This window comes from Ailuropoda melanoleuca, chromosome 7 (genome assembly GCF_002007445.2).
Source record: "Ailuropoda melanoleuca isolate Jingjing chromosome 7, ASM200744v2, whole genome shotgun sequence".
In the NCBI taxonomy this organism is placed as follows: domain Eukaryota; kingdom Metazoa; phylum Chordata; class Mammalia; order Carnivora; family Ursidae; genus Ailuropoda; species Ailuropoda melanoleuca.
Window position 1 is genome coordinate 49694577 of NC_048224.1, and position 14121 is coordinate 49708697.

The following is a 14121-nucleotide window of genomic DNA, read 5'->3' on the forward strand; positions in this document are numbered from 1 at the left end:
TTAAAGTGCAAGAACAACACAGTGAAGTCCTTCTCCCCAAGTGCAGTGACTTGTGGGAAACAGATAGGAAAATAAAAAGAACAGCTGGAAAATTTAATTACAGAGGAACAACGCAAAGGCTGACATTGTTTCGCAGAACTAGCCAAGAGCCAAAGCCACTCTCCCTTACCTTAAGATACAGAAGCAGCTCTTCGCTCCTGAAGATAAGCGGCAGAACCCGAATCTCTGTTTGCTGTCAATGTCAGTGAGCACGAACGTGAAGTTCTGGCCAACTTGGCTAACTGTGAGGCTGCAGCAAAGACAGAACAAAGGGGGAAAAAATGAATGTGCAGTAAGTTTCTTGATAAAGTATCTAATCATGACAAGTCGTTGAACCTGTAACATTTCCTTTCTCAGTGGAACGCTTTATAAATGAACTCAAAATTTACACACGTCAAGGGAACAGACTGTGAGCTAGTTAAAAAAAAAAAAAAAAAAAAAAAAAGACAGCAAGCAGCCCATTCTAGTGACCACCTCACTGCCAAAGTAGCTACCAAACCTTCCACTTACTGAGTTCAGGCAGGTAGCCCTGTTAATATGAGGAAACAGCCTAGAGCAGCATTGCCTAAGGGGCCAGCTAGTACGCTGCAAAAAGCTGGGTTTTAAACCCAGGTCTTTATGACGCCAAAGCCTACTCTGCCAGCTTGCTGTTAACAACACGCACCTGACTGTTCCCCTAGTTGGGAAAACGGTGAAGGCAACAGAATTTCAGTGTCCACTCTGTGCCAGGCATCAAGTCAGACACTTGATCTACAGCATCTCGCTTACTCATACCAACCCTGGAATTTAGACAATGTTCCCATTTTACAGAAAGGGAACGGAAGGACTGAACAGGTAGGTAACTGAATCATGTCCAGAGAGCCTCTAACGGGAGTTGCTGAATTCAAGAGAGCGAGGTTAGCTACTATATTCCTGCATTTTTCAGAAGTTTGAGTTTATGAGGAACATATATTTTACAAGACAGAAATATCCAATGCCTTAACAATGCGAGGTGCTAAGAAACGGAAACAGGCTTTAAAGAAAGAATAAAGGGGAAAAAAGCTAAAAATTCCCACATCAACGCAAAATTCAGTAAACCACACATAAAAGTGACATAAAATAATACCTTTCAAACGATTAAAAAGCATATTACTAATCAGATTAATTTAGAAACTTTTTTTGCTGTTGCAAATGTTTTAAAGACCACTTTCTAAAATCAGTTTACAAAAAAACCCAAAAATCAGTTTACCATTTAGCTTGGATTCCTTTTTAAAAACTTAAATATTCCAAATCCTAATACATAAATTTATGCTAACATAATATTTGGGAATTTGACATTGAATTATTCAAAGGAACTCATTAATCTATATTGTATTTTACATACACTATATTTTACAAAATACACTCAAATTGACAAAATATTTAAATCAGTGTTCTCACCTATAATTTACTTTATAAGCTGCCAGCAGAAATGAAAATCATTCACCAGGCCTTTTCCAAAGGCAGACTTATTGAGTCTTTGGATAGGATATGAATTAGTTTTTCAAATATGGATCGCCTTCCTTTCTAAAATTCCCTTAATACAAACCACACAAGCAAATGAAAATTAAGAGACTTTCAAGGTATCCCAGTACAAAAAAGGTCAATGAACCCTACCTGGTCATGTTTAAGGAAACAATTCCATCCCCTAGAGAGTGGTTAAAGAGTACAAGAAAATAACTCGGAAAGAAAAGAAAGTGTTCCACTCTCCTTTTTTAACTAGGAAGGTGAGCGAAAACAAGGTGGCAATTTAAAAGCAGTGCGGTAATAAAACAGGTGTAAGTAATGCTATCCCTCCACCTTACACAAGCCAGAAGAAGGAACACATTTCTATAAAAGTTATAGAGCTGTCCAGGGGACACCAAACTCTACCTTCTTATGGCTGTTATGTTTTATCAATAAAGCTTGGATACTGTGTTACTATGGTGATTTAATACTATGTTTTAAAGGGGGATTATATGATTAATTTTAACAAGGTTGAGAACTGAAGATGTGTGAGAAACAGGATTCTAGCTCACATAATTAAAGTGATTGGGGAGAAAAGTGGGCCTCACCGGGGGAGGAGAAAAACCTGAATTATTAAAATATTTAAAGCAACAGGTCACGATGATTCTAAGTTACAAATAAGGTCATGCTTTTGTGAAATACTATTATGTGATCATACAAAATATGACTGCTCATTATTTTAACTCAGAGTGTGATTTCCCTTCTACAATGTTTAAAATGAAACATCCTTGAAGGAAAGGGTATTGATAGGACTGAATGAAAAGAAAACACCCAGGATCTCTAGGAAAAGGACACAGAATGAACACAACTCGTTTGTGAATTGAGTGTCATTAATTTCCCCATTATCTTTTCACTACCATTAAAAATGCTGAAAATGCTTTTAGCGACATCCTAGGCTCAAAGAAAGATTCATTACTCATTTACTTGGTTCAAATCCCAACTCAATCACTTGCTAACTGGGCCTTCATTTAGCAAGTTACTTAACCTCTAAGCACCTCGGTCTCTTTACCTGGCGTAACAATGAGAAACTACCACCCAACCCAAAGGAGGTTTTGGGAATAAGTGAGATAAGCATAAAGGCCAGTCCATAATAAACACAATTAATAAAAGAGATGCAAGTTGTTAAGTTACCATCTAAAGGAAAACAAAAATTCATATTAAAATCATACATTTACTCAGAATCTTCCCCACTGGCTCATTTTTGTAATCCTTATATGAGTGGAGAAAGAAAGTTTGCCTTTCTCTCTTCTCTGTTGCATCTTTTCAGTAAAGGACAGTCCTCTGGGTGACCAAGTGAGCTGCTCATGCTCTCAGTAAAGTGAACAAGATTTTTGGGGGGACAGGGGGTTCATAGCTTACGAGACAGCACTTATTATTCTCAGTTGATTCACCTTTTTAATTCCTAACGGGGTGAAGCACAAGCCATTTAAACAAACAAACAAAGGAGGCCCCAAACCATCAAACTCCAAAATCTTTTCTCCTTGGACAATTTCCAATCAACTACAAGTCAGGCAAGGGTGGTGAGAGGTTAACTTGAAGGCTTCTGAGCCTCCAAGAAATCTGTCATTCCCTCTCTGCTTGCTGCCGTGCTCTGGGACAGTGTTCGCGCTTTCTCCATAAAAATGACTTTGTGGAAAGGTTCTGCTTTCGTTAAAGGCTGCAGGCTTCGTGTTCACCTCCAGTATTAAAATCCATAACTTTTTAACAGGAATCAGAGATTTCATGATGATTAAAATTGGGAGGAACTGCAGAAAGCCTTTCACTTTAAGAAAGGAAAAGTGAGGCACAGGGTTGGTTTTTTGATTTTGTTTGTTTTTTTCCAAAGTATCAGGACTAAAACAAAATCCTAAGCCCAATTCCGGTTTAATGTCCTCTCCATTCTGCCAGGCTATACTGGGCACAAGGAAACCCTTCCCTCACCTGCAGTTTGCAACTCTGTTAAAGGAACTCAAGCATGTGAGGAATCCAGATAATTGTCTTATCAAACACACCACTTCCCACCAAGCAAGAGAACCAAATTTGAGTATTTCCAGAAATATGCCCAGGAGGCCAGGGCCCAGACCATCTTTTAGCTGTGCTTCCCAGGCCTAGATGAATATAGAAAACAAGGGAGAAAAGCAACAAATATTCAAACCAGACTTTAACATTCATGCTGACTTTTAAATGCCGGTGAGCCATTCAACGCTCCTCCAGCAGCATTTTGCTTAATCTTGAGTTATTTACAGACTGAGTGTATAAATGGCATGAAGCATGTCAACAGACACTGTAATTCCAATCTTCCAGTGAGAGATGGGATTTTCCATATTAGCCTTTTAGTTTAGTTGTCCATCTTGTAAACTGAGCAACTACTCCACTGGGCACCATAACAAGTGCCCGCCATCCATCCTGCTATGGAGACTTCCCACCAGCTGGAGAGGAATAATAAACAAGCGTACCACACAGCTCACAGCTGCATGTACCAGTGGTTTATGAAACGAAAGCAAGAACAAAGATAGAAGCAAATGGAAGAGAAGGCAAGGGCCTACTCAGAGAAGGAGATTAGAGACAGCTTCTCAAACGTGACAACGATCCCGACCCCGAAGGATGAGTTGCAGCAACCCCTTCAGAAGCAGGGCCTGGGTGTTTCAGGCAGAGGAAAGAGCTAGGCATGTTCAAGCAACTCAAAGGACACGAGCACAGCTATCATGCAGGAGCTAAATGGAAAGTGGCATGATATGAAGTTGCTAGATAAAGCAAGAGCCAGATTATAAAGAAAGCCTCACAGGTCATGGCAAAGATTTAGGATGTTTTTGTAAAGGTGATGGAAAGCCACTGAATGGTTTTCATCTAGAGAAAAACAGCCTAGTGCACAATGGTAGCTGTTCTATGGAGAACGGTTTGGAAGAAGGAAGAAACAGAAGCAGAGAAAGTAATCAGGAGGCTAGTGTACAAGTCCAGGTGAGACTAGATGGAGGCCTAAGTCATGTAGGGAAAGTGAAAATGGATCTGGGTGGACAGTTCCAAGTTATAGCTAGCTGGTATAAATGACAGGCTTGCAGATGTCTGAGAGCAAAAAAGACAGCAAATTACCATTTTATGATAGAAAAGACAAGTTTGGGGGGAGATCTAAGAGTTCCATTTGGGATATGTTAAGTCTGAGAAACCTTAAAATAGAAATGTCAAGTACATGGTTGAACATACTACTTAGGAAATCAGAGGAAAAGTTCGGGCTAGAGCTATAAATTGAAGTCATCTACACACAGACATATTTAACACCATGGTGAAGAACAAGATCCCTTAGGAGGAGCATTCAGAAAAACAAAAGAGGATCTAAGACGAGATCCTAGAGAATTAGAGAATGCAGGGAAAAAAGACCATCAAAGGAAAAATGGAGAACAAGGAGGAGGGACTGGTCAACTGTACCCATGAGTCATGATGAGAGAGAGAAAAATGTGCAGCGAACTGAGCAATATCGAGGTTGCAGATGACCTCGATAAGAAAAGCTCTAGTTGAATGACAGAAGCAGAAGACAGACTGGAGAGGGCTGAGGGATAAACTGAAGTGTGCAGCTAAACTCTTCCAAGAAGAGACGATGAGGCAGTCATTGAATGGGAATGAAAAGGAGAGAGTTTTCAGGCTGCTGGAGATGGATTCCACAAAGGCAGAGATTCAGGATGCAAGAGAGAGAAGAAACAGTAAGGTCTTTAGATTCAAATTCGAATCCCAGATATGCCACTCGTCAGCTATGTGAGCACCAGCAAGCTATTTTGTGCCTCTCTGAGCCTCACCTACAAAATGAAAATAATACTTTGCAGAGCAGTTCTGAGAATTATAAATAACGTACACAAAGAAGCATATAATGGATACGAGGTGAAAATTACTGTTCTGAAATTATAAAATTTGAGAGATGGAACTCAAACATTCTGTCATCCTTGATTTAGTATAGCTTACTAACAATTACCTGTTGAGCACTACTGCAGGGCACCCTTAAGAGCTGCTTTTCCTTTCCATCTGTGCATACAGGACATCAGGCAGGACTCAAGTTTTATCAAACTACCACATCTCAGCCTTAAGTTACATGAGCCTCAAAGCTTCCTTCCATAAACCTTTCATCTGCCTAAGACTCAAGTTTCTCACATTCCAAGCTCAAAGATCCAAGTGGCAAGAATGACACTGACTCAAAATGTCTGGGGACCAAGAGTAGGTCATACACTGCCAGCTACAGGGCAACGCCTATCTGCTTGAGAAACTCACCAGAGAATTCGGAGAGATCTCTCCACTCCCTCGTCTACATGAGCCTCACAAAGCAAAAATGAATCATAACTAGGAAACCAAGAAGTAGCAAAACCAGAAGGAACAGCAGAGAGCTAATCCAATCCCCTCATTTTACCCATGAAGAAACTAAGGCCCTTAGAGGAGACATCACTTGCCTCACAGCACAGAGCAAGTCAGTGGCAGAACAAAAACGAAAACCTGGTCCTCCAGGTTGCTACTCCCAAAGTTCCGTCCACTGAGGCCCAAGTGCTTCGTTGTTATCAAATGTTGTAGAAAATGATCACAGGGCACAGGTTAACTCATGGGACCAAACCAAGGGACTAAACGAAGGATGAAACACAAGGGATGAAAGTGGGCCAAAGGAATTCAGTTTTGCAAAGCAGAGCAGGATAAACATGTAGACGTGGAACAAGAGCAAAGGTCTGGGCAGATACAGACTAGCACACTAATCACATACATAGTTTCATTTTCTGTGTAGGTTTCCTCTTCAGTTATCAGAATTTACTACTTTTCTACAGTAAATACACATTGCTTTTGAAAAAAATTTTGAGGGGCACCTGGGTGTCTCAGTTGGTTAAGCAACTGCCTTTGGCTCAGGTTATGACCTCAGGGCCCCGGGATCGAGCCCCAGGTCAGCGGGGAGTCTGCTTCTCTCTCTCCCTCTGCTCCTCCCCCTCACTCGTGCGCTCTCTTGCTCTCTCAAATTAATAAAATCTTATTAAAAAAGAGAAACTTTGAAAGTTTTTTTGGTTACTTTAGTTATGGTCTAATGGATATAATGGAGGCTGTATGATAAAGTAGAAAAAGGAAGATGGAATTGGAAGTCAGATAAATGGGGGTTCCAAAAGCAGCTCTACCACTTACTAGGAGTGGGGCCTTGGGCAAGTTATTGAACCTCTGAGTCTGTTTCCCCATATATGGCATTATGGTTATGGTAAGCTTGCTAGTGTGTAAATTTTTAGTGCAAGAGGAGAACACTGCACAATGCCTGGCACATAACAGACATAATAAAATGGTAAATAGCGTGTGAATCACATTTGCATCTGTGGTTACATCCTAAATCACTAAACTATGCCTTCCTTTGACCCTTAAAAGATGATTTCATTTCATTTTGTGCTCGTGTCATTTGTGTGTACTGGGATACAGGATGATGTACAGAGGCACTGAATGGTAGCTAACTCGCTGGGTTCCGGTAAGCACAAACCTGGAAAGGAAGAGCTTTGCCGTCCTCCAGTGAGTCTCTTGAGTGCTCTGACTGAAGCAGGCTGCCAGCTACCAAGTGCAGGCAAGTAGCACCACAGTACGAAATGGTACACAAATCTCTTTTTCTTCCTTTCTTTTCCTTTTCTTTCTTTCTTTCTTTCTTTTTTTTTTAAGAAACAGCTTTCATCAATAAGGATAAGTTTTTGAGAGTGATAACAGGGATCTCTCAGCACTGTTATTTCAAGAGTCCTCTCCACCAAGAGCCACAAGGACAGCACAAGGTAGAAGTAACTCTGCACTGGGAATAAGGGTAGGTGTTTCTTTACCAGTTCTGTTATTACTTAGTTGTGACCACAAGCAAATCATTTCACCTCTACAAACCTTGGTTTCCCTTCTGTAAAATGGGACGTTTGAACCAGATGAATTTCGTCTCACTCGCACACATTTTCAAGGCCTCCTGTAGCCAGAGCGAAAGCTAGCACAGCACACGTCACCCTCTCCCCAGCAGGCTCCATCTGCTCTGGCGGAACAACCTCTAGGCTCACTCATGGTTTCTCCTCTGCTTTGCTCTTCAGCGCAGATGGGGTGTTAGGCTCTCCCTTCCACTTACCCTCTTCTCACAGTCCTTGCAGACTCAACACAAGTCTCCCCCACTGTGAAAAGTTTTCTCTGACCATTTCAGTCTTCCCTAACCTCACTATCCTTTTGGAGAGATACTGTGTAATGTGTATTTATAATACTTCCTGAACTAGACTGAGAAACACATAGAGGGCAGAACTCCAAGTCTAATACCATTTCCATATCACCCAACATAACACTACACATTTGGAACCTTCCTTTGCTCTTTTGTAAAAGAGCTACCACCATCATCTATCTTTGAGAGTTGCAGGGAAAAACAAATGAAGTACTAATGTGAAAATGGCCAGCACGCTGACTAGAATCAATTAGGAACGCAAATATAAATTTCCTTCCTTTCTGCTCTATTTGGTGACTGATCTTCCCACCACATGTTCTACGGAAAAATGTATTCATTTGGGAGATGGACATCTACGTTGTGCTAGCAGCCTAAGGGGACCGAGGGCAAATTCTAATTTCTCCGCAGCTTAGATTTTTTTCAAATCAAGATAACAGCACCTGTTCTCATCTCTTAGGATAGGAGGATAAAGTGAGGTGATACATGAGAAAGCACTTTCTTTTGAAGAGCTACTGGCATTATTATTTTTCATAAGTCCTAGTTTCAGAAAGAAAAATCTTAAAACAACACAAGAGACAGTAAGATGTCAATGTTAACGGGTGATTTGATGATGACTGTGAAAATCCCACTCTTGATATAGACTAGAAATGTCAGAAAGTTGTATTACTGTTCCTTGGGGTAGAAAAGCACAGATACTGAAAAGATTAGGAAGCTTTCTTTTTTGAACGTAATCACCTAGGGCATTACTCATCTCCCATGCTGACATATTTTTTAAGGCAGACAATATCAAAAATACATCTGGGGGGCTCTGTGGGCCCCAGAATCTGGGAACAGCCATTTGACAGTGCTAACTGCAAAGTAATAATAAAAAAAATAGTAACATTAAGACTTTAGTTTATTGTAAGTAAACGTCATTATTATTCTCTCTTCTACATGAAAGTCTGCAAAGGTTAGAAGTGGGGAAAGAAGAGAAAAATATAGCCCTCAAATAAAGTGGAGTCTTTTTGTATCAATTAAAGTTATTGACACCTATAGGGTGTAGAATATAATGAAACGTAAGAAAGAACCACTGTACAAGGCAAGGCTTAAAATAGATCCATAAAGGGACATTTCTGTCCCAAATCGTTTTGTGAAAAAATATGAGAAACATGATTAGGGGAGGGTGATCTAGAGAGAAGCGTTTTTAGAAGAAAAATGTTCTTCTAACAACAACGAAAATGCATCAGGACATTGCTGACAAAAAAGATTTTAGAATTATTTAGGGACTCTACTTTTTTTCCATTTAAGAATGTAATCACCAAGACAGGTAGGGAAGTAGAGCAGTGTGGCTGGTGTGAGAGGAAGAGAGGGGTGTGTGTGTGTTGGGGTGGATTTAATCTCATTGTGCATTTCTTTCAATATTAGTTTACAAAGTTAATTAAGGAATACCTACCCAAAACAGATCACCACTCTTACAAGAAGTCATGTAAAAATGTATTTTAATTTTTCTTTGTTAGATACCTGATCACATTTTAAAAACATTTCAGCTTTATTAATTTATATAGATATGCCCTTGCCATAATTTGTAATACATTTTATAAGTGACCGGAGGAAATTTCATGCATTGCTAATTCATACATATAAATGTGAAGTTTGCATTAAACGTCTCTAAACAAAACCCTACTTCCTTGCTATTTTTAGGAGGAACAGGATAAAGAAAAGATAAGAGTACTCTCATTACAAAGACTGACCCTCTTAAAATTAAGGCTATTCTGTTTTGAGCATCAACCCACTAACTACTAAAACAAGCCTGGTACCAGGATTTTAAAAGGCCCAAGTCTGGAAATACTACAATGGCTGATTGGCTTAAAAATAACATGTTAGAACCAGGGAAAACAGTGATTATAAGTGGTTGGCAACATTCCAGTGCAGCTTTTCAGTACTCTTTTTGCTTTTTAGTACTCTTTTAAACTCCTTTGGCTACCAATTCTCATCTCACACCATTTTTAGGTTTCTGCCAAACAAAGCAGGACACCACTCCTACAAAAGTGTAGAAAAGACCAAGCAGCACACTACCCACGTGCACTTGAAACCACTAAAATCCTTCAGGCCTGCCGGGTTTGGGTACACTGAAATACAGCACAGAATCTTCCTGAAGATGGGCCATTTTATAGCCTTCTTAGAACATATTATGGCAGTTATTACTTATGATATTTTCTAAAACTTCTGTCACTAAAAGTGGACTTTTTAAGACATAATGTAGGCAAAGTTCAAGTTCAATGCTCTAAGAGAAAATTAAAAAGTGTAAACAAGTGGACAAATGGCTTTAAAAATAATGCTTAAAATGTAATGAAACATACAGCAGACTACACATTCTTAAAAATAAGATTTAGAGGACTGTTTTGACATTTTCTTAATATTGTTAGCATATTATAGTTTTCTACACTTTAAAAAGAAAAAAAAAGCTCTTCCAAAATTGTTACCATTAACCAGTGCCTTTTTTTTTTTTTTAATCCGCCAGAGTATTTTAACTATCTTGGAGTTTTTATATTGATACCTTTCCAAGAGCTTACCATAATGCAAAATCTAAGGAAATGTTCAGGTGATTTTATATTTTTGTATAGAACCTAAAGAAAATGCTTAGTTCCCCAGAGATACCATTCTTAGCCACCTAAAATGCAAGATACCATTAAGCAGCATGCCTTTTAAATAGCTGAACACCTTTAAACAAGATAAGCCTGTGGTAATTTAAATTTTGGTTGAATTAAAGAAAAACGAAGTCCATATAATACTCATAAGGCCATGGAATAATGCAACATTACTTAAGTTAAATATGTTCATATGTAAATAGAAACGAAATAGCATTGGAATAAATACCAACCATTCTTAATCACGGTTCAAGTCTGATAACCAAAATCAAAAATTTAATGTCATGCGAAATACACCTCACAGACCAATCAACGCAAAGCTCTAAGCTTTAAACTTTTTGATAGTGTCAATAAAATCCCCAGGAAAGGAGAATACTGCAACTCCCCTTCAAACATAGACGTTTTAAATCTTGGTTAAACAGATGGAATGTTAAGAATGGTATGGTTTTTATTTTCCATAGCAGGTTTATTGACACTTCTTTTCTAGTAAAGTTTGAAAATCTGACACTACCTGTCCACATAGAAGGGGAAACAAAACTTGGTCAAAGTCTGTAGAACTTCCTGTGGAGAGAAAGAGAGATAATTTATACATCTAATGGGACCAATAAATCTAGCATTAACCACAGCACACAATCTAGCAACTTTACCCTAAAGAAAGAGGAGACAGATGAAGAAATATGGGCTTTATCAATTACATGGGAGGAGTACAGGCAGTCAATCATGAGAAATAATAAACATGATCAAACTTCATTAAAAATGAAAAATTAATCAAGAATCACACATGGGCAAGCAGCAGGAGCCACGCAGGAAAGCTCCGAAGGGAGGGAGGCGGTTGGGTTGCTGAGTGTTAACACCCCTCCAGGGACCATCTCCAGCCTGACCATATGGATCAGAGTGAATAACACCGAGCCACATGGGTTTGGCCTGGCAGGGCCGCTGTTGCTGGCACCGTTTTTGCCTGTTACCTAGGAACAGAGGGGGCCAGGATTAGACAACGCTTCCCTACATCAATAGGCCAAATCACAAGCAGAATAGAAAGCCAACTTGAAGATAATTGTCCCTGAATGTTGTCAACTACATTTTTTAGAGTTTAAAACTTCATTTCCTTACTTTATAAAGAAGTTGCCATCTCTGGCATAAATTTAATTTGTAATCAAACAATAATAATTTTAAGTATGCACTATTTTCAGTAAATGTCATTGTAAGTGGGCACACTTACCTCCTTGTAATTTGTGAAAATCCGAAGCGAACTATCAGATTAAATATCTTTTTACAAATATGTAGGTAATAAGACTAAATGCATTATTCAGGGGAAGTGTACAAAAAGGAAACAAAAAGCAGAGCAACATTTCAAAGACTTATTCATAAAAGAGAAGCTTCTTGCATTAAGAATACGACTATATGAGACACAATACACAGTGGGTACGTGCGTGTGTGCACGCATGCGTGTGCCTGTGTGTGTGCGCGCGCGACACTTTTCCCAAGAGACACATTTCCACGTATACGGCATGTATACATGTAGCTAAACACATATACAAGTAATTAATTATTACTTCCTTCATAAAATTTTCTCTAGCTTGACTTAATTTAACTGCAGACTTGGACAGCCCACAGTTGGTGCTTATCATAAGTTCACAGACCAACGTTATAAATTTTAAAAAAGTATTCCTTTCATGCATTTGATTTGCTTTTTAACTATTTAAAATCCCAACTTCAAGACAAAATGAAGAACACATTGTTCAGTCATTGAGAAGCTGTTTCAAATTAAAACAAACCTGCCCATTGCAAATCCTAATCCAAGTGATAAATTATAGATCAGTTTACAAATGTAGCACTTTTCTAACCAATAATAATGAATTATCAATGCTAACTGAATTGATGCTTCTCGCTTCATTTATTTTTAAAACCAGTTCTATCATTCAAGAAATAAACCACATCAATCTAATAACCCACTCAATGAAGCAGAAAGCACATTGACTTGCTCTGCCAGAGCATGTTCCGCCTACATAATTCAATTGAGCATATCCTATTTTTTAATATCATCTTGGACTGGTACTATGTATATCACAGCACAGTTAAGGCATGTCATGAAAAAGTAAAGGCAAAGGAAACTAAAAAATGAAAAAGAGTGGGTAACAATACTTCAGCACATTCTATAAGGCATTATTGATACATCAGTTAATTTCATAATGTGGCATCCAGAAGTCCGTATATATTGTTTTAAAACTAATTATGTTTAAATAAATTGCCAAAGCTAATTTAGAATCAGAAAAATGAGCCATTCCTCAGTGCATAATGTTAGTATCAGGCAAATATTAGGGAAAAGGTAATAGAAATCATTTTAATGCCTGCAGTCTAAAACACAGTCTAACCCACATATACCAAACTCTTATGATTTACATGCAAAAAAAAAAAAAATCCTTACAAATTTCCTTTCACATCAAGTTTCAGATACCACAAAGCATCTCCCGACTTCAGTGTATGTACTGAGCACCATTTAAAACTCAGTACCCAGTGCTCACTCACTGCCAACATCAGCTACAAAGACAGTTATCCTTTACCCTCAGAAGTGACAGGTGCAGAAGTGCTTCTCTACTCTATGCTGGAGTGGAGCTGCCAAAAGGCCTCAAGATTTTTGAAAGAAAGGACCCCCATGGCTCCGAGGAAGCATTGTGCTCTACAGCAGAGTCAAAGGAATCTAATATGCCCAACTTATTACTCACTACAATATAGAAACTACTTACCACTTTCTAATGTCAAGAGTAATAACCAACCATGAACTTGTCTGTCAGATAATATTAGAACAAATATCAAAATACCCAATGTAGGCTGGGTATAGCCCACCTCCCAAGAGCTTTCCTTTTACCCAAGAAAGCAGTGATAAGTCTAATTAAGCAATGGGGCAGGAGGAGGGGAGGAGGGAAGGGAATATAGACAAATGTAGGCACATGTTTGTGCCTTACAATATGTTTCTTCATGTTTGTGATATTACAAGAGCTTGATAGTCCAATTTAAGTCAAACAAGCCAGTGGTGTGCTGTCAGAGGAGAAAACAAAATGAACATCTACTCTGTGTTAGGCATATTCACACATTATCTCAATCAGAACTGAAAAATCTTCTTAGTTTGATAAGCAGAAGACAGGGAAAAAACAACAAGCAATGTTTCTTCTAAATAAAAACTGCTGAGACAAAACAATTTTCTTAATACTGATTTTTGCCTATATATACACATTTAACTACCTTTTCCTCTATTTCCAAAGAAAAATACAATTACCTGAATATGAAAAGTACCACTCCCCAAGAGAAGGGACTTCAAAACCCTGATTTAAATATAATTTGAGCATTATATTTATGGCAGAGTGTCTTTCAATATTAACTTTACTGGAAAAAGTCACTAAGCAGTTAGCAACCCCTTTTTTCTCTCTAGGATCTGTGTCTTTGGCTGGGGAACCTTCTTTGTAAATGGTAATTTTCCTGTTTTCTCCCCTCTTCCTCTTGCCTACACAAGCTCTTTCAGACAACCAGCCTCAGTACAACCTCAACTACTGCCACATAAATCAGATCTTCAAGATGCAGTACGGCTGATGAAATGTAAATGACCTCATTGCTAAGGCAGGGGGTGGGGAAACTTGTGCCAGCTCTCCAGATCAATTCCCAAGTTTATATTTTCACAAATCTTTTTATGTACAGTTTGATTTTTTAACATTTTAATGAGCAAAAAAGTGAATCTATAGTAGCCAGTCACCACAGTTAAAGTGCAGGGCATGAACTAGATCCCAG

General features: G+C 38.7%; 1 protein-coding gene across 17 annotated transcripts in view; it reads right to left on the bottom strand.

Annotated features, from left to right (window-relative positions):
* DENND1A (DENN domain containing 1A) overlaps positions 1 to 14121 on the bottom strand; it is a 490265-nt gene that overhangs the window by 334687 nt on the left and 141457 nt on the right. For 14 of the 17 annotated variants that reach the window (XR_004626573.1, XM_034664475.1, XM_034664470.1 and 11 more), the window contains exons 4-5: positions 10853 to 10902; positions 170 to 289 (exon numbers count right to left, since the gene is read on the bottom strand). Coding sequence is in view for 16 of the 17 variants with exons in the window: in XM_034664475.1 (XP_034520366.1) it covers positions 170 to 289; positions 10853 to 10902 (170 nt within the window). In the remaining variant the exon portion in view is untranslated. The remainder of the gene's footprint in view (positions 1 to 169; positions 290 to 10852; positions 10903 to 14121) is intronic. The other 3 variants (XM_034664472.1, XM_034664473.1, XM_034664471.1) reach the window with 1 other exon arrangement.